The sequence below is a fragment of the Rhinoraja longicauda genome, chromosome 29 (assembly GCF_053455715.1).
Source record: "Rhinoraja longicauda isolate Sanriku21f chromosome 29, sRhiLon1.1, whole genome shotgun sequence".
NCBI classification, from domain to species: Eukaryota; Metazoa; Chordata; class Chondrichthyes; order Rajiformes; family Arhynchobatidae; genus Rhinoraja; species Rhinoraja longicauda.
This window is the reverse complement of record NC_135981.1, coordinates 29,361,574-29,386,894: the sequence shown is the minus strand read 5'-3', so window position 1 is coordinate 29,386,894 and position 25,321 is coordinate 29,361,574. Positions and strand designations below refer to the sequence as shown.

General features: G+C 46.0%; 1 protein-coding gene and 1 pseudogene across 1 annotated transcript; both read right to left on the bottom strand.

Moving 5' to 3' along the window:
- Window positions 1–3,364: 3,364 nt before the first annotated feature.
- Window positions 3,365–10,737, bottom strand: LOC144607792 (interferon a3-like). Its single transcript, XM_078424868.1, has 4 exons — window positions 10,717–10,737; window positions 9,664–9,723; window positions 3,646–3,885; window positions 3,365–3,543 (listed from the first exon to the last, which is right to left on the bottom strand). The coding sequence occupies exons 1-4, from the start codon at window positions 10,735–10,737 to the stop codon at window positions 3,445–3,447; spliced, it is 420 nt and encodes a 139-aa protein (XP_078280994.1). The 3' UTR covers window positions 3,365–3,444.
- Window positions 10,738–18,551: 7,814 nt separating this feature from the next.
- Window positions 18,552–22,883, bottom strand: LOC144607795 (interferon alpha-1-like; annotated as a pseudogene).
- Window positions 22,884–25,321: the final 2,438 nt, after the last annotated feature.

The window sequence follows — 25,321 nt, the reverse complement described above, 5'->3', positions numbered from 1 at the left end:
CCTCCTGAATATTGAATATCCCTGGATGTTCAGCTCCCAACCTTGGTCACCCTGGAGCCATGTCTCCGTAATCCCAACTATATCATATTCATTAATAACTATCTGCACATTCAACTCATCCACCTTATTACGAATGCTCCTTGCATTGAAACTCAAAGCCTTCAGGCTTGTTTTTACAACACTCTTACCCCTTATACAATTATGTTGAAAAGTGGCCCTTTTTGATTTTTGCCCTGGATTTGTCTGCCTGCCACTTTTACTTTTCACCTTGCTACCTATTGCTTCTACCCTCATTTTACACCCCTCTGTCTCTCTGCTCATGCTCCCAACCCCCTGCCACATGAGTTTAAATCCTCCTACTGGTGGGAGAGTCTAAGACCAGAGGTCATAGCCTCAGAATTAAAGGGTGCTCTTTTGGAAAGGAGGTGAGGAGGAACTTCTATAGTCACAGGATGTTGACTCATTGCCTCAGTATGTGGAGCTCATTGCCACAGAGGGCTGTGGAGGCCAAAGTGGATATCTCTAAGGAACAGCTAGACAAATTCTTGATAAGAATGGATGTGAAGGATCATGGGGAGAGGTCAGCAAAGTGGGTTTAGGAGCCATAGGTCAGCCAAGATTGAATAACAGAGTAGAATCAACAGGCCGAATGGCCTTATTTTACTCCTATATCATGGGGAAAAGGCGGGCACAGGTATTGATTGTGGACGATCAGCCATGATCACAATGAATGGCGGTGCTGGTTCGAAGGCACGAATGGCCTCCTCCTGCACCTATTTTCTATGTTTCTATAACTTGTGAACAATATAGTAACATGTAGATACTAAGGAATGGCGATGTTGATTTAATTTAAATGACACAAATTTCTGGAGTAACTCAGCACGACGGGCAGCATCTATGAAGGATATGGACAGATGATTTTTTTGGTCAGGGCTCTTCTTCAGACAGGGCCGGGATATGATAGATGGATACATGTGAGGGGGAACAGTCCTTTTTCGAACATACAGTGGTACCATCCCCCAGCTCGTTCTTTGCTACATCGCGACTGCATCGACGCTGACCCTGCACTCTTGAAAATCTTGCTGATTTAATTAACTTTACCACTAACTTTCACCCTGCACTCATATTCAAGTGGACTATTCTCCAACACACCTCTCCACTTTCTTCATCTCTCTGTCGCCATCACAGGGGACAGATTATTGACAGGCATTTATTACAAACCCACCAACTCCCAATGTATTGGTTCTGAATGTTTCTGGTGGCACCTCCTCCCACCCTTCATGTTGCAAATATTCTATTCCCTCATCTCAATGTCTCCATCTCTTCCACAATTCCCAGCAAGATATTTCCCAATTTAGGCCATCCAAGATATCCTCTTTCTTTAGTAAAAATGATTGCCCCCCGCTGTCACAGATGGATCCCTCACTCATGTCTCCATTGTGTCCCATGATTCTGTTCTAATGCAAGAAGAAACAAGGATAAAGTTCCCCTAGTTCTTACTTTTCACACCGCGGACTTTTGCATTCAACAAATCATTCTCTGAAATTTCTGCCAATTTCAAGCGATCCCACCACCATTCACATCTTCCATCCCTTCCCCTTGTCACCTTGGACATAAACCACTCCGTCTGCAACTCCTTTGCTCACTCCTTCCTTCCCACCCCCATCCCACATACTTTCCCCAGCATCTGCAGGATACGTAACACCTGCCCCTTATCTCCTCCCTCACATCCATCCATGCACATGGGCAGTCCATGCAGGTGAGACCAAGGTACACGTGCACCTACTCTAACCTCATCTACAGCATTTGGTGTTTTCCATGTGTCCTCCTTTACCCAAGATTCTGATTAGGCATGCTGGACCTCTCGGTTGCAGGTAACTTCAATTCGTCTTCCCATTCGCAGACTGAGCTTCCACTCCTGGGCCACCTCCATTGCCAGTGAGGCCACACTTAAACTGTAGGATCAGGCCTCGTATTCTGCTTGGGTAGATTACAGCCTAATGGTATGAACATTGAATTCTCCAATACTACAGTTAACTACAGTAACTGGCAAACCAAATGCCTACCTCCCCTTTCTGCCACTGTCTCGTCTCCTTCTACCTATTTTAATTCCTCTGGCTTTACGTTATGTCCTTTGTCTTTATCTCCTTATCTTGCACTTCCAGAAATGTCGCCTATCCATGTTCTCTGGAGATGCTGCCTGACCTGTTGAGTTACTCCAGCACTTGGTGTTTTTCTGCCTATGTTGTATGTTCACTTCAGGCACAAACATTCTTCATTCTTGTTCAGAATTTGAATGAAATCAAAGAATCAGAGGCAATTCACTTCACTATGAATGCACTTGCTTTTTCTGTGCACCTGAGATTACAGAGGAAGGAGTACGTATAGTGGAGGAGGTGCCTAAAATCTAGAGAATTTCCATTCAGCAGAAAGATCGGCATAAACAAATATAATGCTAAAAATATGTCCAATACCAAAAGCACTTTAGAATCACATCTCAATTAAAAGTATTTTTAATTTATAAAAAAATATTATCCATTGCTTATCTCTCAAAAACAATAAATTAACAAAGATATAGAACTATTCACATATGTTTAAAAAATATATATCACAGAAAATATTAATAAATTATTGTCTATATATATTCTGACCAGTGAGACAACAAGCTGATAATCATTACTTTGGGTGGGGTGGGAGCTGCTTTATGTCCTCATCGTCCACCCTGGGTAGTTCTACGGAACTGGCAAAATTTGCACCAAAGCGTCAACTACGGTAGTCTGAAGCACCAATTGCCACTTTTGATTGTTGTCGTTGACATACAAAAGAAAGATTACTTTGGGTGAAGGATGGTAGAGCAAACCCACCACGTTGAGGGCTTAGTGTAGGCGGGTGCACTTCCAATGCACAATCTCATTGCAGCAGTGATACATGGAGGACAATTTTTTATAAAAAGGGGCAAAAAGTTAAGTTCAAACCGTTTCCACAAAAACAAACTGGACGGACCTTGTAACAGCTCATATAGCTCAGATCATTCAATATGAAATGCCACCAGTTCACTTCAGAGTAGGAAGTGAAATAGTATCGACCATAACAGAGACATGCTGCAGCAAGGCATTGAGAATGGTCAGCTGACCACAGAGCACCTTATCCAGTCATGGAACTCTGCATTGCAGCAGCTGCCAGTCATTGAAAGAGAATTGTTCACCTGATTCACATTTCTTCACAGGATAATGATACAAAATAAATATCAATAAATTAAAATAACACTTAAATACAGAGAATACGCCAAATGTTCTTTGTTCTCCATCTCTCACAAGATGAAATTCACATCAGTATCAGAAAATAATGTATAGTAAAGTCTGCAAATGCTGAAACTCCATATTCTGACAACAGCAGAAGGTGTTCTTTAAATTAATAGACATCAATTTTAGTCTTTAAAAATCTTCAGTGTTCCTTGCTGATTGTTGCCATGATGAGAAGGAGCTGTTGTAAATGTGCCCTGGTCTCAGCGTAAGTTATTTCCCAGGCACAGTCACTGAATCCCTAAAATGGGAAAAAGTCAAGTAAATTTATCAGATAATGAAGAGGTTGGAATTGTCTGCAAATTTTGTTGGTAATTACAAAGTGTCATGTGTGGCAGCTCACCTTCTGTTTCAGAAACTTTGTCAGATACTTAAAATATTTAAGAATTGTGGCATTTTTCCTTGCCCTGGACCCTGTCCTTGCTTTCATGACACAGACTTCCAGCTCTCTCAGCTGCCGATCCAAGAGAAGTGTGAAGTGTTCCACTGTGGCCTGGACCCACGTTACTGAGCTCAGGTTCATGCTGTAGATCCTGCGGAGGTGATGCAGTGTTTGATGGACAATCGCGATCCTGTCCTGGGCCTGTGCAAAACACACATGGTGACATTAGACAGATCCTGGATCCAGTAGGTTTTAAAGCTAGAATAGAATGCTTATGAGTCTTAGTAGGGCAAGGTATCAGGTAATCAGGTATAGTTTCAAACAATCAATGCGTAAGTACTAGAGGGTATGGCTTTAATGTGAGAGGGACAGTTTAATGGAGATCTGTGAGGCAGTTTTTAATACAACTATTGGATCGGCACATGGATACACAGGGATTGGGGGGGATACGAGGTATTGGCAGGTAGATAAGTGATGGTCTTGGCATCAGGTTTGGCACAGACACGATGCGGTGAAGGGCCTGTTCTTGTGCTGTACGTTCTATGTTCAACTGGAGGTCTGCTAACCTTTCACAAATGAAAGAAGGTTAGAGCCAAGCGAAATTGCATATATATGTTTGAACAGTGCATGTGCATTTATCAAAAGGACACAATATGCTTGAGTAACTCACTGGGTCAGGCAGCATCTCTGGAGAAAATGGATAGGTAACATTTTATGTCAAGACACTTTGTCAGACAGATTGTAGGGGTTGGGGAGAAGAAATCTAAAAAGGGCAGAGGCTGGGCCAAAGCATGTCATGTAATAGATTAGCATAGGCGAATGGGGGTTTTGATAGGCCGATAGATGGAACAAAGGCCAGAGGTAAGAGAGAAAGGGGTGGAGTTTGGAAGATTTAACAATTAGTTTGGTCTCAGGTGCAGGACTGAGTATCATGGACTGTGGTAGAATGTCAAGTCAAGTCAAGTCAATTTTATTTGTATAGCACATTTAAAAACAACCCACGTTGACCAAAGTGCTGTACATCTGATTAGGTTCCAATGGAAAAAAAAAAGAAACATACAGTAGCACGCAAACAGTTCACAGCGCCTCCTCAATGAGCCTCAAACGCTAGGGAGTAGAAATAGGTTTTGAGCCTGGACTTAAAGGAGTCGATGGAGGGGGCAGTACTGATGGGGAGAGGGATGCTGTTCCACAGTCTAGGAGCTGCAACCGCAAAAGCGCGGTCACCCCTGAGCTTAAGCCTAGACCGCGGGATACTGAGTAGCCCCAAGTCGGCCGACCTGAGGGACCTGGAGTTAGAGAGGGGGGTTAGAAGATTTTTGATGTAGGGGGGAGGAGTGTCCATTTAGGGCTTTATATGTGAATAGGAGGACCTTGAAGTTGATTCTGTACCGTACAGGGAGCCAGTGGAGAGAGGCCAGAATCGGGGTGATGTGGTCCCTTTTACGGTTACCCGTCAGGAGTCTCGCTGCGGCGTTTTGGACCAGTTGCAGGCGGGACAAGGAAGATTGGCTGATCCCAGTGTATAGGGAGTTGCAGTAGTCTAGGCGGGAGGAAATGAAAGCGTGAATGATTTTTTCTGTGTCGTCGAATTGGAGGAAAGGTTTGATTTTAGCTATGGTTCGAAGTTGGAAGAAGCTGGCTTTTACCACATTGTTGACTTGCTTATCAAATTTTAATGCAGAGTCAAATATCATGCCGAGGTTTTTGACATGCGGTTTGACTAGGCAGGATAGACTTCCAAGACTGCCTGTTATCAATTTGATGGAGTTGGGGGGGCCGAATAGGATGACCTCAGACTTGCTCTCATTAAATTGGAGGAAGTTCTGTGCCATCCAACATTTTATGTCCTCAAGGCAGTGTGAGAAGCTGTTTAAATTTGACTGGTTGTTGGGTTTCAGGGGGAGGTAAAGCTGAGTGTCATCGGCATAGCAGTGGAAAGAAATGCCGTGCCTTTGAATGATTTGGCCAAGGGGGAGCATGTATAGAGAGAAGAGAATGGGGCCTAGGATGGAGCCTTGTGGAACTCCGCAGGAGAGGCTAGCTGGAGCAGAGGAATAACTGCCTATGTTGATGGCGAAACTCCTATCTTTGAGGTACGAAGCAAACCAGCTCAGGGCAGTGCCATCAATGCCAACCGCGTACCGGAGACGGTCAATAAGGATGGTGTGGTCCACTGTATCGAACGCTGCGCTGATGTCGAGAAGGAGCAGGATTGCACAGTCGCCGGTGTCGATGGCGAGAAGCAGGTCGTTGTGTACCTTCAACAAGGCAGACTCTGTGCTGTGGTGGGCTCTGAAACCTGACTGGAAACTTTCAAGGATGGTATTTTGGTGCAGGTAGGGCACTAATTGGTTTAGAATTGCCTTTTCAAGGACTTTTGACAGGAATGGCAGTTTGGAAATGGGTCTGTAGTTGCTAGGCAAGGTGGGGTCTAGGTTAGGTTTTTTCAGTAGGGGCTGGACCACCGCGTGCTTGAAACTGGTTGGAACAGTGCCAGTGGCCAGAGAACTGTTGATAATAGAGAGGATGCTGGGACCGGCTATTGCAATGACATCCTTCAGAAGGGCAGTGGGGGCAGGATCAAGGGGGCAGGTTGCAGGTTTCATAGCGGAGACAAGCTTTGCAAGGGAGGATAGAGTGACGGGTTGGAAGCAGTTCAATTTAGATGAACAGACTAGTGAGACAGCTAGGTCACGGGTGGGAGGGGAAATGTTCATTCTAATATTCTCAACTTTGTTGGTGAAAAATTTAGCGAATTCTTCGCACTTTGCAGGGGACCCAACTAAGCTGGTACTGGGGGCGGGACATATGACAGAGGTAATTGTTCTAAATAGGACCTTGGAGTTATGAGAGTTTTTGGAAATAAGGTCGGAGAAGTATTGTGCTCTAGCAGACTTTACTGCTTCCTGGTATTTGAGAAGATTGTTTCTCAGAATTTCGAAGGAAATTTGAAGCTTGTCACATTTCCACCTCCTTTCTGATTTTCTGCACTCCCTTCTTAGGGCTTTGGTGGAGTCATTGAGCCACGGCCGACCTTTGGGCTTAGGCTTTTTCATTTTAAGGGGAGCGATAGAATCCAGGATGGAAGAGCAAGTGATATTAAATAAAGAGGCGAGATCCTCAGTGCTGAGATGGGGGGAGAGGCCTCAATAGTGCAGATGTTGGGGGCAGCTGTGAGAGCCTCGGAGAATTTACTGGCAGTCAATGAATTTATGTCGCGGGAGTAGCGAACAGGGAGATGAGATTTTGCGGGATATAAAGACAGAGATGCGTCAAAAATGATAGCGCTGTGGTCCGATAGACAGGCTTCAGTAGTTTCAATGTTGTTGATTGGGAATCCGGACGATAACACTAGGTCGAGAGTATGGCCTAACTTGTGAGTGGGTCCCGTGGTGTGAAGAGTCAGATTGAAGGACTCAACCAGGTGCATAAATTCACTCACAAGAGGCTTAGTGGGACAGCAAACATAAATATTAAAGTCACCAAGAATCATGATCCGGTCAAATTTGGGCAAAATGCTAGAAATCAGATCAGCAAATTGGGTGATGAAGTCCTTATGCATTTTTGGTGGGCGATACACAAGAACAATTAAGAGGGGATAGGCTAGGCCTACTTTAATTAGTTGCACCTCGAAACTGGAGAAATTATCAGCGTTCAGGAGGCGGCAGTTGAAATGTTTCTTAAACACAGTGGCTAAGCCCCCACCGCGTCCGGAGAGCCTAGGCGAGGTGAAGAAGTTACAGTTATCAGGACAGAGTTCCACGAGTGGAGCAAGCTCACCAGGGTTAAGCCAGGATTCTGTGAGCTTATGTGAGAATGTGAATCAGTTTATATGACTGGTATGAATGGTGAAGGACCTTCGTTACAGAGAGGCGATGTGGCTGTTCTAATCAAGCCAGAGAATGTCAAGCTGTGGTGATAAAGAGATGTGCATTGTCATTAAAAGGATGGTGAAGAGGAAACAGTTATCTAAACGCATGCAGGCCCAGGAATAGACATATAGGTGGTAGGCATAAATAAAGATATTGAGCTTGGGAGAAGAAGTATTGCAATTTGTCTAAAAGTTCATTATATCTGTAAAGTTCAGTCTGAAGAAGGGTTTCGACCCGAAACGTCACACATTCCTGCTCTCCCGAGATGCTGCCTGACCTGCTGAGTTACTCCAGCATTTTGTGAATAAATCATCATATCTACACCTTGGGATAGCTGTTCGGCATTCGCCATTACATTTTTTTTTTAAATCAGCACAGGCATTTTCCACACCAAACTTGAATGGAGGCAAATCATCTGGTCAAACAATCAAAGTGCAACAAGGTGACTCAAATAGACCCATCATCCCTCCCTGCTCTCATCTCACATGAAGGATTTATTCATATGAACATCAGATCCTTCAATTCTTTGGAGGTTCAATATTTAGACCACTTGGAATCAAGAAAGGAAGTGGTCTAGATACCTCCTAAATGCTGTTAGAATTTCCGCCTCAAGGACCCTCTCAGTCAGTGAGCCCAACATCCAACTACACACTGGATGGAAAATATTTTTTCCCTCTATCCCATCCAAGCATTTAGTTCTCACCATAAAGCAAGACCTCTGGTTAGTGGTACCTCTATTATGGGGAAATGTTTACTGTAGTCCACCCTATCCACACGGATCATAATGTTGTACACTTCTATTGGGTCCCCTGTGCCCTCTCCTCCATGAACCCAATGGACTTGCTGGGTTATGTAAAGATTTAACCAAATCAGAGTGAACCTCACAATTGCTCATTGCACTCAATCATTTGGAGGGTAGAGTGGTGTCAAGATTTCATCGCCTATGCTGGACACAGCTTGTGAGATGATTTAAGAGGAGGGGATAGTGAAGATAGTTGTGAAAAAATTGCAGCAGGTTCTTGATCGATTGGCCAGTTGGGCTGAGGAATGATTGATCGAATACATAGAAATGTGACGTGTTGCATTTTGGGATGGCTAATATGGGCAGGACCTACACAGTGAAAGGCACGGCTCTGGGGAGTGTTGTAGAGCAGACAGATCTAGGAGTGCAGGTGCATGGTTCCTCGAAGGTCAAGTCGCAGGAAGAGAAGGTGTTCACAAAGGCTTTTGGCACATTGGCCTTCATCAGTCAGAATATTAAGTATAGAAGTTGGAAGGTCATGTTGCAGTTGTATAAGAGGGTGGTGAAACTGCATTTAGAATATTGTGTTCAGTTCTGAGCCCTATTTTGTAGGAAAGATGTTGTCAAGCTAGAAAGGGCACAGAGAAGATTTACGAGAATGTTGGCAGGACTAGACGGTCTGAACCAAAGGGAGAGATTGAGTAGGCTGGGACTCTATTCCCTGGAGTGCAGGAGGATGAGAGGTGATCTTATAGAGGTGTATAAAATAATGAGCGGAATAGATCGGGTGAATGCACAGAGTCTCTTGCCCAGAGTAGGTGAATTGAGGACCAGAGGACGTAGGTTTAAAATGAAGTGGAAAAGATTTACTGTGAATCTAAGGGGTAAACTTTTCACACTAACGGAGGTGGGTGTATGTAACAAGCTGCCAGAGGAGGTAGTTGAGGCTGGGACTAACCCAACGTTTAAGAAACAGTTAGACATGTACATGGTTAGGACAGGTCTGGATCATTTGGATAGGATAGCTGGGACATGTTGGCCAGTGTGGACAAGTTGGGCCGAAGGGCCTGTTTCCACACTGTATTGCTATGACTCTGTGAGAGGATTTCCAGGAGATTAACTGAAATAAACTCAATAGATGGACGAATGAACTAGATAAGGTGAAACCGGGAGAGAGGGTTGGGAGAGTGCACAACAGGGACCACAGGCGGTTGAACAAGGCCGCAGAACAGATGACATGATCAGAAGTTGTTGAATACAGACGTCACATTCTCTGGCAAAGGATCAGATGGGATTCGTTAACACTTTTAACCGAAGCAACTAGAATGAACCACATTGAAGTAAAATGCCGAGTTTACTCACATGAACCCCCATGGAAAGTTTCACCAGCTCAGTCCCACACTGTCGGGAGAGGTGGCCACCCTGAGACACAAGATGTCAACGTTACTCGGGTTAGGTTTATATTGGCACGTGTACCGAGCTACAGTCATTAACTTTGTTTTCTATGCTATCCATTCTAATCAGAAATACTGTAAATAAATGCAATCAAGTCAAACATGTCGAGTAGGTGGAGCGAAGGGGAAGATCCTGAGTGTACAATATAAACAACCCCAGACAGAGAAATACTGGAGAACAGACTCCGTGTAATCACTGACATTTTAACAACAAACAGCCCGGAGAGTGTCGGATCGGTCACTGGGAGCGGGAACAACTCACCATTTCATTCAGTTTGCCCAGAGTATCCGTGTTGAGAACTTGCAGTAACTGCAGCCTCTCACAGCCCAGGCTCAGGGTCCCGGACAACAACACCCACACAATGCAAACTCTGCAGAAACTGTTCAAAGCCATCTTCAACCCACACTAAGTAAAGCACCGATCCGAGACCAGAATCAGCTGCGTAAACGGTCCCTGATCGCTGACTGAAACTCTGGATATGGAAATGCAGCGGCTTGTGATCCTGGAGCGGCCGCCTGTGCTGCCGAGACCGATGTCTGTGGATTCTGTGAGCTGTCTCTGCCATGCTGCCCGCTTTAATATCTTACAATCCGAAAATAGGTGATGTTTGAAAAGTGAAATGATTGCCCTGGAAATTTGGAAGGTGTCGGGAGAGAGCGGTCTCCGTTCTGAAGTAAGGAATGTGAAAGTGGGAGAGTCCCGCAGCAGCGACGGGGAAATCCGCGATGGGAGAGAACAAGCGGCGCTGCGGCTCAGAGCTTCGCAGGTTCACATCAGGGGGTCGCAGGTGTTGTGGGGGAGGCTCAGTCTGGGCAGGGGATGGGGTGGGGAGGGGGACGTGACTGTGTCTGTGCATTGCTGGGGGCTGCATTTTATCCGGGTTATAGTAACACTGCGCCTTTCAGCGCTCACCCTCGGAGCCACGGACAGAGATTGTGTTAAAGCCACCCCTCCACTCACCCAACTGCGGTGAAGCCACATCTCACGGGGACAGTGCGGAGAGCCGGCTCACGACCGCTTGGTTGGTGGCGACTCTCTCAGCGCCGATACACCTGACCCACACTCTGCTCTCCGAGGGAAGGTGCTTTGGCCTCTCTGTTTTTTACATCAGACCGAGTGTGAAGTCGGTGCCGTTCCCTTTCCTCTTTTCTCGCCGCCGCGGGAAGTCTCCGGATCGGTCTGCCCGGGGGAAGAGGCTGCGCCGCGACTTCAGCCAAAGCGAAAGTGTCCCGGGGAAAAAGACGGGCTCGTCACATCCGAGAGTGGGCGTGTGTGTGAACCGCTCGGGTCCCGCTGAGAGGCTGAAGGGAAACGGGATCAACTGGTATTGGGTTATTATTGCACTGAAATATTGTGAAAGCCTTTGTTTTACCCAAAGATACTACTAAGAGACTCCACTCCACTCGCAACATGGACAGGATCCCCCTCGTTCTCACCTTCCACCCCACCAGCCAGCGGATCCAACATATCATCCACCAACATTTCCGTCACCTACAACAGGACCCCACCACTGGCCATATCTTCCCATCCCCTCCCCTCTCTGCATTCCGCAGAGACCGTTCCCTCCGCAACTCCCTGGTCCACTCCTCCCTTCCTACCCAAACCACCCTAACCCCGGGCACTTTCCCTTGCAACCGCACGAGATGCAACACCTGTCCCTTTACCTCCCCCCTCAACTCCATCAAAGGACCCAAACATTCTTTCCAGGTGAGACAGAGGTTCACCTGCACCTCCTCCAACCTCATCTATTGCATCCGCTGCTCTAGATGTCAACTCATCTATATCGGCGAAACCAAGCGCAGGCTCGGCGATCGCTTCGCTGAACACCTGCGCTCGGTCCGCATTAACGCCACTGATCTCCCGGTGGCCCAGCACTTCAACTCCCCCTCCCATTCCCAGTCTGACCTCTCTGTCATGGGCCTCCTCCAGTGCCATAGTGAGGCCCGCCGGAAATTGGAGGAGCAGCACCTCATATTTCGCCTGGGCAGTTGGCGGCCCGGTGGTATGAACGTCGACTTCTCCAACTTCAGATAGCTCCTCTGTCCCTCCCTTCCCCTCCTCCTTCCCAGATCTCCCTCTATCTTCCTGTCTCCACCTATATCCTTCCTTTGTCCCACCCCCGACATCAGTCTGAAGAAGGGTCTCGACCCGAAACGTCACCCATTCCTTCTCTCCCGAGATGCTGCCTGACCTGCTGAGTTACTCCAGCATTTTGTGAATAAATCGATTTGTACCAGCATCTGCAGTTATTTTCTTATACTAAGAGACTAGTATCTTTGGTTTTACCGTCAATCGGTTAAATCTAACCTTGCAGGAGCACAACTCGTTTAGTTCAGTTCAAAAGTATGTTCTCGACCCGAAACGACCCATTCCTTCTCTCCAGAGATGCTGCCCGACCCGCTGAGTTACTGCTGCATTTTGTGTCTACCTTAGTTTAGTTCAGACACAGAGCATCGAAACAGGCCAGTCGGCCACCGAATCCACGATGACAAACCATCACTCGTTCAAGGTACTTTTCTGTTCTCCCACTTTCTCATCCATTCCCTGCACACTCGGGACAATTTACAGAGGCGCTTCTTCAGGTTGGCTGCCCGTGAATAGTGGAGTTCCGCAAGGGTCGGTGCTGGGGCCGCTTGTTTTCACGTTGTATAATAATAATTTGGATAGGGGATTGAAGTCCTTGAGGCCAAGTTTGCAGATGATGCGAAGGAAGGTGGAGGGGCAGGAAGTGTCAGGCAGCATCTCAGGAGAGAAGGAATGGGTGACGTTTCGGGTCGAGACCCTTCTTCAGACAGATGTCAGGGGGGCGGGACAAAGGAAGGATATAGGTGGAGACAGGAAGATAGAGGGAGATCTGGGAAGGAGGAGGGGAAGAGAGGGACAGAGGAACTATCTAAAGTTGGAGAAGTCGATGTTCATATCTCTGGGCTGCAAGCTGCCCAGGCGAAATATGAGGTGCTGTTCCTCCAATTTCCGGTGGGCCTCACTATGGCACTGGAGGAGGCCCATGACAGAAAGGTCAGACTGGGAATGGGAGGGGGAGTTGAAGTGCTTGGCCACCGTGAGACCAGTTTGGCCAATGCGGACTGAGCGCAGGTGTTGAGCGAAGCGATCGCCGAGCCTGCGCTTGGTTTCGCCGATGTAAATAAGTTGACATCTAGAGGAGCGGATGCAATAGATGAGGTTGGAGGAGGTGCAGGTGAACCTCTGTCTCACCTGGAAAGACTGTTTGGGTCCTTGGATGGAGTTGAGGGGGGAGGTAAAGGGACAGGTGTTGCATCTCGCGCGGTTGCAGGGGAAGGTGCCCGGGAATGGGGTGGTTTGGGTAGGAAGGGACGAGTGGACCAGGGAGTTACAGAGGGAACGGTCTCTGCGGAACGCAGAGAGGGGAGGGGATGGGAAGATATGGCCAGTGGTGGGGTCCCATTGTCGGTGACGGAATTATTGGCGGATGATTTGTTGAATCCGCTGGCTGGTGGGGTGGAAGGTGAGAATGAGGGGGATTCTGTCCTTGTTGCGAATGGGGGGAGGGGGAGCAAGAACGGAGCTGCGGGATGTAGAAGAGACCCTAGTGAGAGCCTCATCTATAATGGAAGAGGGGAAGCCCCGTTTCCTGAAGAATGAGGACATCTCTGATGCCCTAGTGTGAAACACCTCACCCCGGGCGCAGATGGAGGAATTGGGAGTAGGGGATATACTTTTTGCAGGGGACCGGGTGGGAAGAAGTGTAGTCCAGATAGCTGTGCGAGGCTGTGGGTTTATAGTAAATGTCCGTCACTAGTCTATCTCCTGCGATGGAGGTGGTGAGGTCCAGAAACGTGAGGGAGATGTCGGAGATAGTCCAGGTATATTTAAGGGCAGGATGGAAATTGGAAGTGAAGTGTATGAAGTCAGTGAGTTCTGCATGGTTACAAGAGGTAGCACCAATGCAGTCGTCGATGTAGCGGAGATAGAGTTTGGGGATGGGGCCGGTGTACCCCCGGAACAGGGATTGTTCGATGTACCCGACAAAGAGGCAGGCGTAGCTAGGGCCCATAAGACAATAGACAATAGACAATAGGTGCAGGAGGAGGCCATTCGGCCCTTTGAGCCAGCACCGCCATTCAATGTGATCATGGCTGATCATTCTCAATCAGTACCCTGTTCCTGCCTTCTCCCCATACCCCCTGACTCTGATATCCTTAAGAGCTCTATCCAGCTCTCTCTTGAATGCATTCAGAGAATTGGCCTCCACTGCCTTCTGAGGCAGAGAATTCCACAGATTCACAACTCTCTGACTGAAAAAGTTTTTCCTCATCTCAGTTCTATATGGCCTACCCCTTATTCTTAAATTGTGGCCCCTTGTTCTGGACTCCCCCAACATTGGGAACATGTTTCCTGCCTCTAACGTGGCCAACCCCTTAATAATCTTATACGTTTCGATAAGCTCTCATCCTTCTAAATTCCAGTGTATACAAGCCTAAGTAAACAAATATAAGAGTGGCCATAGCTACGCCTCTGGTTTGGAGGAAGTGGGAGGAGTCAAAGGAGAAAAGCTATCTGGACTACACTTCTTCCCACCCGGTCCCCTGCAAAAAGTCTATCCCCTACTCCCAATTCCTCCGTCTATGCCGCATCTGCGCCCTGGATGAGGTCAAGTCAAGTCAAGTCAATTTTATTTGTATAGCACATTTAAAAACAACCCGCATTGACCAAAGTGCTGCACATCTGATTAGGAAAAAAGAAAGAAACATACAGTGGCGTTTCACACCAGGGCGTCAGAGATGTCCTAATTCTTCAGGAAACGGGGCTTCCCCTCTTCCATTATAGATGAGGCTCTCACTAGCGTCTCTTCTACATCCCGCCGCTCTGCTCTTGCTCCCCCTCCCCACACTCGCAACACCTGCGATTCGCTCAACACCTGCGCTCGGTCCGCATTGGCCAAACTGGTCTACCGGTGGCCGAGCACTTCAACTCCCCCTCCCATTCCCAGTCTGACCTTTCTGTCATGAGCCTCCTCCAGTGCCATAGTGAAGCCCACCGAAAATTGGAGGAACAGCACCTCATATTTCGCCTGGGCAGCTTGCAGGCCAGTGGTATGAATATCGACTTCTCCAACTTTAGATAGTTCCTCTGTCCCTCTCTCCCCTCCTCCTTCCCAGATCTCCCCATATCTTCCTGTCTCCACCTATATCCTTCCTTTGTCCCACCCCCTGACATCAGTCTGAAGAAAGGTCTCAACCTGAAATGTCACCCATTCCTTCTCTCCTGTTCCTTCTCTCAGTTCCTTCTCTCAGTTACTCCAGCATATTGTGAATAAATACCTTCGATTTGTACCAGCATCTGCAGTTATTGTCTTATACATCTTAGAATATATCGGAGGTGCAAAGTGACTTGGGAGTGCAGGTCTCCCAAAATGTTAATTTGCATGTCGGTAGTAAGGAAGGCAAGTTCAATGGCATTCATATCAAGAGAACTGGAATACAAGAACAGAGATGTAATGCTATAAGGCGCTGTTAAGGCTGCCTTTGGAGTACTGTGAGCAAATACAGGCCCCATATCTGAGGAAGGATGTGCTGGGTCTGGAGAAGGTCTATAGGAGGTTTACAAGAATGATTTCAGGAATGAGTGGGTTAGTATATGATGAGCATTTGACAGCACTGGGACTCTACTCGCTGGAATTTAGAAGGTTAAGGAGGGACTTCATTGAAACTTGCAGAATAATGAAAGGCATAAATTGAGTGGATGTGAAAAGGATGTTTCCACTGGTGGGAGAGTTTAAGACCAGAGGTCATAGCCTCAGAATTAAAGGGCGCTCTTTTGGAAAGGAGGTGAGGAGGAACTTCTATAGTCACAGGATAGTTAGTATGTGGAGCTCATTGCCACAGAGGGCTGTGGAGGCCAAAGTGGATATATCGAAGGAACAGCTAGACAAATTCTTGATAAAAATGGATGTGAAGGATCACTGGGAGAGGTCAGCAAAGTGGGTTTAGGAGCCATAGGTCAGCCAAAATTGAATGGCAGAGTAGAGTCAACAGGCCGAATGGCCTTATTTTACTCCTATATCATTGGGAAAAGGCAGGCACGGGTTATTGATTGTGGACGATCAGCCATTATCACAATGAATGGCGTTGCTGGCTCGAAGGCCCGAATGGCCTCCTCCTGCTCCTTATTTTCTATGTTTCTATGTTTCTATAACTTGTGAACTTGTGAACAATATAGTAACAGGTAGATACTAGGGGATGGCGATGTTGATTTAATTAAAATTACACAAATTCCTGGAGTAACTCAGCACGACGGGCAGCATCTATGGAGGATATGGACAGGTGATTTTTTTGGTCAGGGCCATTCTTCAGATGGAATGTTGAATGGAGAAGAAAATTGGAAAAGAGATAGGGCCGGGATATGATAGATGGATACATGTGAGGGGGAACAGTCCTTTTTCGAACATACAGTGGTACCATCCCCCAGCTCTTTCTTTGCTACATCACGACTGCATCGAGGCTGCCCCTGCACTCTTGAAAAATTTGCTGATTTAATTAACTTTACCACTAACTTTCACCCTGCACTCATATTCATGTGGACTATCTCCAACACACCTTTCCACTTTCTTCATCTCTCATATCTCTGTCGCCATCATGTTGGAAATATTCTATTCCCTCATCTCAATGTCTCCACCTCTTCCACATTTCCCACCGTTATTTTCCAAATTAAGCCATCCAAGATATCCTCCTTCTTTAGTAAAAATGTTTGCCCCTGCTGTCACAGATGGATCCCTCACTCATGTCTCCATTGTGTCCCATGATTCTGTTCTATTCCAAGAAGGAACAAGGATAAAGTTCCCCTAGTTCTTACTATTCACACCACGGGCTTTTGCATTCAACAAATCATTCTCTGAAATTTCGGCCAATTTCAAGCGATCCCACCACCATTCACAACTTCCATCCCTTCCCCTTGTCACCTTGGACATAAACCACTCCGTCTGCAACTCCATTGCTCACTCCTTCCTTCCCACCCCCATCCCACATACTTTCCCAGCAACTGCAGGATATGTAACACCTGCCCCTTATCTCCTCCCTCACATCCATCCATGCACATGGGCAGTCCATGCAGGTGAGACCAAGGTAGACGTGCACCTGCTCTAACCTCATCTACAACATTTGGTGTTTTCTATGTGTCCTCCTGTACCCAAGATTCTGATTAGGCCTGCTAGATCTCTCGGTTGCAGGTAACTTTAATTCCTCTTCCCATTCGCAGACTGAGCTTCCTCTCCTGGGCCTCCTCCATTGCCAGTGAGACCACACTTAAACTGTAGGATCAGGCCTCGTATTCTGCTTGGGTAGATGGCAGCCTAATGGTATGAACATTGAATTCTCCAATACTACAGTTAACTACAGTAACTGGCAAACCAAATGCCTACCTCCCCTTTCTGCCACTGTCTCGTCTCCTTCTACCTATTTTAATTCCTCCGGCTTTACGTTAAGTCCTTTGTCTTTATCTCCTTATCTTGCACTTCCGGAAATGTTGCCTATCCATGTTCTCTGGATATGCTGCCTGACCTGTTGAGTTACTCCAGCACTTGGTGTTTTTCTGCCTATGTTGTATGTTCACTTCAGGCACAAACATTCTTCATTCTTGTTCAGAATTTGAATGAAATCAAAGAATCAGAGGCAATTCACTTCACTATGAATGCACTTGCTTTTTCTGTGCACCTGAGATTACAGAGGAAGGAGTACGTATAGTGGAGGAGGTGCCTAAAATCTAGAGAATTTCCATTCAGCAGAAAGATCGGCATAAACAAATATAATGCTAAAAATATGTCCAATACCAAAAGCACTTTAGAATCACATCTCAATTAAAAGTTTTTTTAATTGATAAAAAAATATTATCCATTGCTTATCTCTCAAAAACAATAAATTAACAAAGATATTGAACTATTCACATATGTTTAAAATATATATATTACAGAATATATTAATAAATTATTGTCTATATATATTCTGACCAGTGAGACAACAAGCTGATAATCATTACTTTGGGTGGGGTGGGAGCTGCTTTATGTCCTCATCGTCCACCCTGGGTAGTTCTACGGAACTGGCAAAATTTGCACCAAAGCGTCAACTACGGTAGTCTGAAGCACCAAATGCCACTTTTGATTGTTGTCGTTGACATACAAAAGAAAGATTACTTTGGGTGAAGGATGAAGTTAAGCATAATGGTAGAGCAAACCCACCACGTGAGAGGGCTTAGTGTAGGCGGGTGCACTTCCAATGCACAATCTCTTTGCAGCAGTGATACATGGAGGACAATTTTTTATAAAAAGGGGCAAAAAGCTAAAGTTCAAACCGTTTCCACAAAAGCAAACTGGACGGACCTTGTAACAGCTCATATAGCTGATATCATTCAATATGAATTGCCACCAGTTCACTTCAGAGTAGGAAGTGAAATAGTATCGACCATAACAGAGACATGCGACAGCAAGGCATTGAGAATGGTCAGCTGACCACAGAGCACATTATCCAGTCATGGAACTCTGCATTGCAGCAGCTGCCAGTCTTTGAAAGAGAATTGTTCACCTGATTCACATTCCTTCACAGGATAATGATACAAAAATAAATATCAATAAATTAAAATAACACTTAAATACAGAGAATACGCCAAATGTTCTTTGTTCTCCATCTCTCGCAAGATGAAATTCACATCAGTATCAGAAAATAATGTATAGTAAAGTCTGCAAATGCTGAAACTCCATATTCTGACAACAGCAGAAGGTGTTCTTTAAATTAATAGACATCAATTTTAGTCTTTAAAAATCTTCAGTGTTCCCTGCTGATTGTTGCCATGATGAGAAGGAGCTGTTGTAAATATGCCCTGGTCTCAGCGTAAGTTATTTCCCAGGCACAGTCACTGAATCCCTGAAAAGGGCAAAAGTCAAGTAAATTTATTTGATAATGAAGAGGTTGGAATTGTCTGCAAATTCTGTTGGTAATTACAAAATGTCATGTGTGGCAGCTCACCTTCTGTTTCAGAAACTTTGTCAGATCCTTGAAATATTTAAGAATTGTGGCATTTTTCCTTGCCCTGGACCCTGTCCTTGCTTTCATGACACAGACTTCCAGCTCTCTCAGCTGCTGATCCAAGAGAAGTGTGAAGTGTTCCACTGTGGCCTGGACCCACGTTACTCAGCTCAAGTTCATGCTGTAGATCCTGCGGAGGTGATGCAGTGTTTGATGGACAATCACGATCCTGTCCTGGGCCTGTGCAAAACACACATGGTGACAATAGACAGATCCTGGATCCAGTAGGTTTTAAAGCTAGAATAGAACGTTTATGAGTCTTAGTAGGACAAGGTATCTGGTAATCAGGTATAGTTTCAAACAATCAATGCGTAAGTACTAGAGGGCATGGCTTTAATGTGAGAGGGACAGTTTAAAGGAGATCTGCGAGGCAGTTATTAATACAACTATTGGATCGGCACATGGATATACAGGGATTGGGGGGGATACTTGGTATTGCGCAGAAGGGCCTGTTCTTGTGCTGTACGTTCTATGTTCAACTGGAGGTCTGCTAACCTTTCACAAATGAAAGAAGGTTAGAGCCAAACGAAATTGCATATATATTTTTGAACAGTGCATGTGCATTTATCAAAAGGACACAATATGCTTGAGTAACTCAGTGGGTCAGGCAGCATCTCTGGAGAAAATGGATAGGTAACATTTTATGTCAAGACACTTTGTCAGACTGATTGTCGAGGTTGGGGAGAAGAAAGCTAAAAAGGGCAGAGGCTGGGCCAAAGCATGTCATGTAATAGATTAGCATATGCGAGTGGGGGTTTTGATAGGCCGATGGATGGAACAAAGGCCAGAGGTAAGAGAGGAAGGGGTGGAGTTTGGAAGATTTAACAATTAGTTTGGCCTCAGGCGCAGGACTGAGTATCATGGACTGTGGTAGAATGTGAATCGGTTTATATGACTGGTATGAATGGTGAAGGACCTTCATTACAGAGAGGCGAGAGAAGATGTGGCTGTTCTCCTCAAGCCGGAGAATGTCAAGCTGCGGTGATAAAGAGATGTGCATTGTCATTAAAAGGATGGTGAAGAGGAAACAGTTATCTAAACACATGCAGGTCCAGGAACAGGCATATAGGTGGTAGCCATAAATAAAGATATTGAGCGTGGGAGGAGAAGTCTTGCAATTTGTCTAAAGGTTCATTATATCTACACCTTGGGATAGCTGTTCGGCATTCGCCATTACTTTAAAAAAAAATTAGCACAGGCATTTTCCTCACCAAACTTGAATGGAGGCAAATCATCTGGTCAAACAATCAAAGTGCAACGCGGTCACTCAAATAGACCTATCATCCCTCCCTGCTCTCATCTCACATGAAGGATTTATTCATATGTACATCAGATCCTTCAATTCTTTGGAGGTTCAATATTTAGACCACTTGGATTCAAGAAAGGAAGTGGTCTAGATACCTCCTAAATGCTGTTAGAATTTCTGCCTCAAGGACCCTCTCAGTCAGTGAGCCCAACATCCAACTACACACTGGATGGAAAATATTTTTTCCCTCTATCCCATCCAAGCATTTAGTTCTCACAATAAAGCAAGACCTCTGGTTAGTGGTACCTCTATTATGGGGAAATGTTTACTATAGTCCACCCTATCCACACGGATCATAATGTTGTACACTTCTAATGTGTCCCCTGTGTCCTCTCCTCCATGAACCCAATGGACTTGCTGGGTTATGTAAGCATTTAACCAAACCAGAGGTGAACCTCACAATTGCTCATTGCACTCAATCATTTGGAGGGTAGAGTGGTATCAAGGTTTCATCGCCTATGCTGGATACAGCTTGTGAGATGATTTAAGAGGAGGGGATAGTGAAGATGGTTGTGAAAAAATTGCAGCAGGTTCTTGATCGATTGGCCAGGTGGGCTGAGGAATGATTGATCGAATACATAGAAATGTGAGCTGTTGCATTTTGGGAAGTCTAATAATGGGCAGGACCTACACAGTGAAAGGCAGGGCTCTGGGGAGTGTTGTAGAGCAGTCAGATCTAGGAGTGCAGGTGCATGGTTCCTCGAAGGTCAAGTCGCAGGAAGAGAAAGTGTTCACAAAGGCTTTTGGCACATTGGCCTTCATCAGTCAGAATATTAAGTATAGAAGTTGGGAGGTCATGTTGCAGTTGTATAAGAGGGTGGTGAAACTGCATTTAGAATATTGTGTTCAGTTCTGGGCCCCATTTTACAGGAAAGATGTTGTCAAGCTAGAAAGGGGACAGAGAAGATTTACGAGAATTTTGCCAGGACTAGACGGTCTGAACCATAGGGAGAGATTGAGTAGGCTGAGACTCTATTCCCTGGAGTGCAAGAGGATGAGAAGTGATCTTATAGAGGTGTATAAAATAATGAGCGGAATAGATCGGGTGAAAGCACAGATTCTCTTGCCCAGAGTAGGTGAATTGAGGACCAGAGGACATAGGTTTAAAATGAAGTGGAAAAGATTTAATGTGAATCTAAGGTGTAAACCTTTCACACAAAGGGTGGTGGGTATATGTAACAAGCTGCCAGAGGAGGTAGTTGAGACTGGGACTAACCCAACGTTTAAGAAACAGTTAGACATGTACATGGTTAGGACAGGTTTGGATCATTTGGATAGGATAGCTGGGACATGTTGTCCAGTGTGGACAAGTTGGGCCGAAGGGCCTTTTTCCACACTGTATTGCTATGACTCTGTGAGAGGATTTCCAGGAGATTAACTGAAATAAACTCAATAGATGGACGAATCAAGTAGATAAGGTGAAACCGGGAGAGAGGGTTGGGAGAGTGCACAACAGGGACCACAGGCGGTTGAACAAGGCCGCAGAACAGATGACATGATCAGAAGTAGTTGAATACTAACGTCACATTCTCTGGCAAAGGATCAGATGGGATTCGTTAAAACTTTTAACCGAAGCAACTGGAATGAACCACATTGATGTAAAATGCCTAGTTTACTCACATGAACCCCCATGGAAAGTTTCACCAGCTCCAAGGGTTTGGTTTCCAACGACCGTCGCTCAGTCCCACACTGTCGGGAGAGGTGGCCACCCTGAGACACAAGATGTCAACGTTACTCGGGTTAGGTTTATATTGGCACGTGTACCGAGCTACAGTCATTAACTTTGTTTTGCATGCTATCCATTCTAATCAGAAATACTGTAAATAAATGCAATCAAGTCAAACATGTCGAGTAGGTGGAGCGAAGGGGAAGATCCAGAGTGTAGAATATAAACAACCCCAGACAGAGAAATACTGGAGAACAGACTCCGTGTAATCACTGACACTTTAACAACAAACAGCCCGGAGAGTGTCGGATCGGTCACTGGGAGCGGGAACAACTCACCATTTCATTCAGTTTGCCCAGAGTATCCGTGTTGAGAACTTGCAGTAACTGCAGCCTCTCACATCCCAGGCTCAGGGTCCCGGACAACAACACCCACACAATGTAAACTCTGCAGACACTGCCCAAAGCCATCTTCAACCCACACTGAGTAAAGCACCGATCCGAGACCAGAATCAGCTCCGAAAACGGTCCCTGATCGCTGACTGAAACTCTGGATATGGAAATGCAGCGGCTTGTGATCCTGGAGCGGCCGCCTGTGCTGCCGAGACCGATGTCTGTGGATTCTGTGAGCTGTCTCTGCCATGCTGCCCGCTTTAATATCATACAATCCGAAAATAGGTGATGTTTGAAAAGTAAAATGATTGCGCTGGAAATTTGGAAGGTGTCGGGAGAGAGCGGTCTCCATTCTGAAGTAAGGAATGTGAAAGTGGGAGAGTCCCGCAGCAGCGACGGGGAAATCCGCGATGGGAGAGAACAAGCGGCGCTGCGGCTCAGAGCTTCGCAGGTTCACATCAGGGGGTCGCAGGTGTTGTGGGGGAGGCTCAATCTGGGCACGGGGTGGGGAGGGGGACGTGACTGTGTCTGTGCATTGCTGGGGGATGCATTTTATCCAGGTTATAGTAACACTGCGTCTTTCAGCGCTCACCCTCGGAGCCACGGACAGAGATTGTGTTAAAGCCGCCCCTCCACTCACCCAACTGCGGTGAAGCCACATCTCACGGGGACAGTGCGGAGAGCCGGCTCACGGCCGCTTGGTTGGTGGCGACTCTCTCAGCGCCGATACACCTGACCCACACTCTGCTCTCCGAGGGAAAATGCTTCTGGCCTCTCTGTTCTTTACATCAGACCGAGTGTGAAGTCGGTCCCGATCCCTTTCCTCTCTTCTCGCCGCCGCGGGAAGTCTCCGGCTCGGTCTGCCGGGGGGAAGCGGCCGCGCCGCGACTTCAGCCAAAGCGAAAGTGTCCCGGGGAAAGAGACGGGCTCGTCACATCCGAGAGTGGGCGTGTGTGTGAACCGCTCGGGTCCCGCTGAGAGGCTGAAGGGAAACGGGATCAACTGGTATTGGGTTAGTGTTGCACTGAAATATTGTGAAAACATTTGTTTTACCCGAAGATACTACTAAGAGACTAGTATCTTTGGTTTTACCGTCTTTCGGTTAAATCTAACCTTGCAGGAGCACAACTCGTTTAGTTCAGTTGAATATATGTTCTCGACCCGAAACGACCCATTCCTTCTCTCCAGAGATGCTGCCCGACCCGTTGAGTTACTGCTGCATTTTGTGTCTACCTTAGTTTAGTTCAGACACAGAGCATCGAAACAAGCCCGTCGGCCACCGAATCCACACTGACAAACCATCACTCGTTCAAGGTACTTTTCTGTTCTCCCACTTTCCCATCCATTCCATGCACACTCGGGACAATTTACAGAGGCGCTTCTTCAGGTTGGCTGCCCGTGAATAGTGGAGTTCCGCAAGGGTCGGTGCTGAGGCCGCTTGTTTTCACGTGGTATAATAATAATTTGGATAGGGGATTGAAGGCCTTGAGGCCAAGTTTGCAGATGATGCTAAGGAAGGTGGAGGGGCAGGAAGCAAGGACTCTGCTGAAGGACTTGGACAGGTTAGGAGAGTCGGCAGAGAAGTGACATACTAATTCAGCATAGCAAATTTTGGAATCATGCATTTTGGTAATTAGAATTAAGACGTAGATTATTTTCTAAGTGGAGAGAAAATCCTGACATCGGAGGTGCAAAGGGACTAGGGAGTGCAGGTGCAGGACTCCCAAAATGTTAATTTGCAAGTCGGTATTAAGGAAGGCAAGTTCAATGCTGGCATTCAGATCAAGAGAACTGGAATACAAGAACAGAGATGTAATGCTATAAGGCGCTGTTAAGGCCGTCTTTGGTGTACTCTGAGCAAATATAGGCCCCATATCTGAGGAAGGATGTGCTGTGTCTGGAGAAGGTCTAGAGGAGGTTTACAAGAATGATTTCAGGAATGAGTGGGTTAGTTTACGATGAGCATTTGACGGCACTGGGACTCTACTCGCTGGAATTTAGAAGGTTAAGGAGGGACCTCATTGAAACTTGCAGAATAATGAAAGGCATAAATTGAGTGGGTGTGGAAAGGATGTTTCCACTGGTGGGGGAGTCTAAGACCAGAGGTCATAGCCTCAGAATTAGAGGGCGCTCTTTTGGAAAGGAGGTGAGGAGGAACTTCTATAGTCACAGGATAGTTAGTATGTGGAGCTCATTGCCACAGAGGGCTGTGGAGGCCAAAGTGGATATCTCTAAGGAACAGCTAGACAAATTCCTGATAAGAATGGATGTGAAGGATCATGGGGCGAGGTCAGCAAAGTGGGTTTAGGAGCCATAGGTCAGCCAAGATTGAATGGCAGAGTAGTCAACAGGCCGAATTGCCTTATTTTACTCGTATATCAAGGGGAGAAGGCAGGCACGGGTTATTGATTGTGGACGATCAGCCATTATCACAATGAATGGTGGTGCTGGCTCGAAGGGTCGAATGGCCTCCTCCTGCACCTATTTTCTATGTTTCTATGTTTCTATAACTTGTGAACTTGTGAACAATATAGTAACATGTAGATACTAGGAAATGGCGACGTTGATTTAAATAAAATGACACTAATTTCTGGAGTAACTCAGCACGACGGGCAGCATCTATGGAGGATATGGACAGATGATTGTTTTGGTCAGGACCCTTCTTCAGACGGAATGTTGAATGGAGAAGAAAATTGGAAAAGAGATAGGGCCGGGATATGATAGATGGATACATGAGAGGGGAAACAGTCCTTTTTCGAATGTACAGTGGTACCATCCCTCAGCTCTTTCTTTGCTATCCATGTTCTCTGGAGATGCTGCCTGACCTGTTGAGTTACTCCAGCACTTGGTGTTTTTCTGCCTGTGTTGTATGTTCACTTCAGGCACAAACATTCTTCATTCTTATTCAGAATTTGAATGAAATCAAAGAACCAGAAGCAATTCATTTCACTATGAATGCACTTGCTTTTTCTATGCACCTGAGATTACAGAGGGAGGAGTACGTATAGTGGAGCAGGTGCCTAAAATCTAGAGAATTTCCATTCAGCAGAAACTTTGGCATGAACAAATATAATGCCAAATATATGTCCAATACCAAAAGCATTTTAGAATCACATCTCAATTAAAAGTTTTTTTAATTTATGAA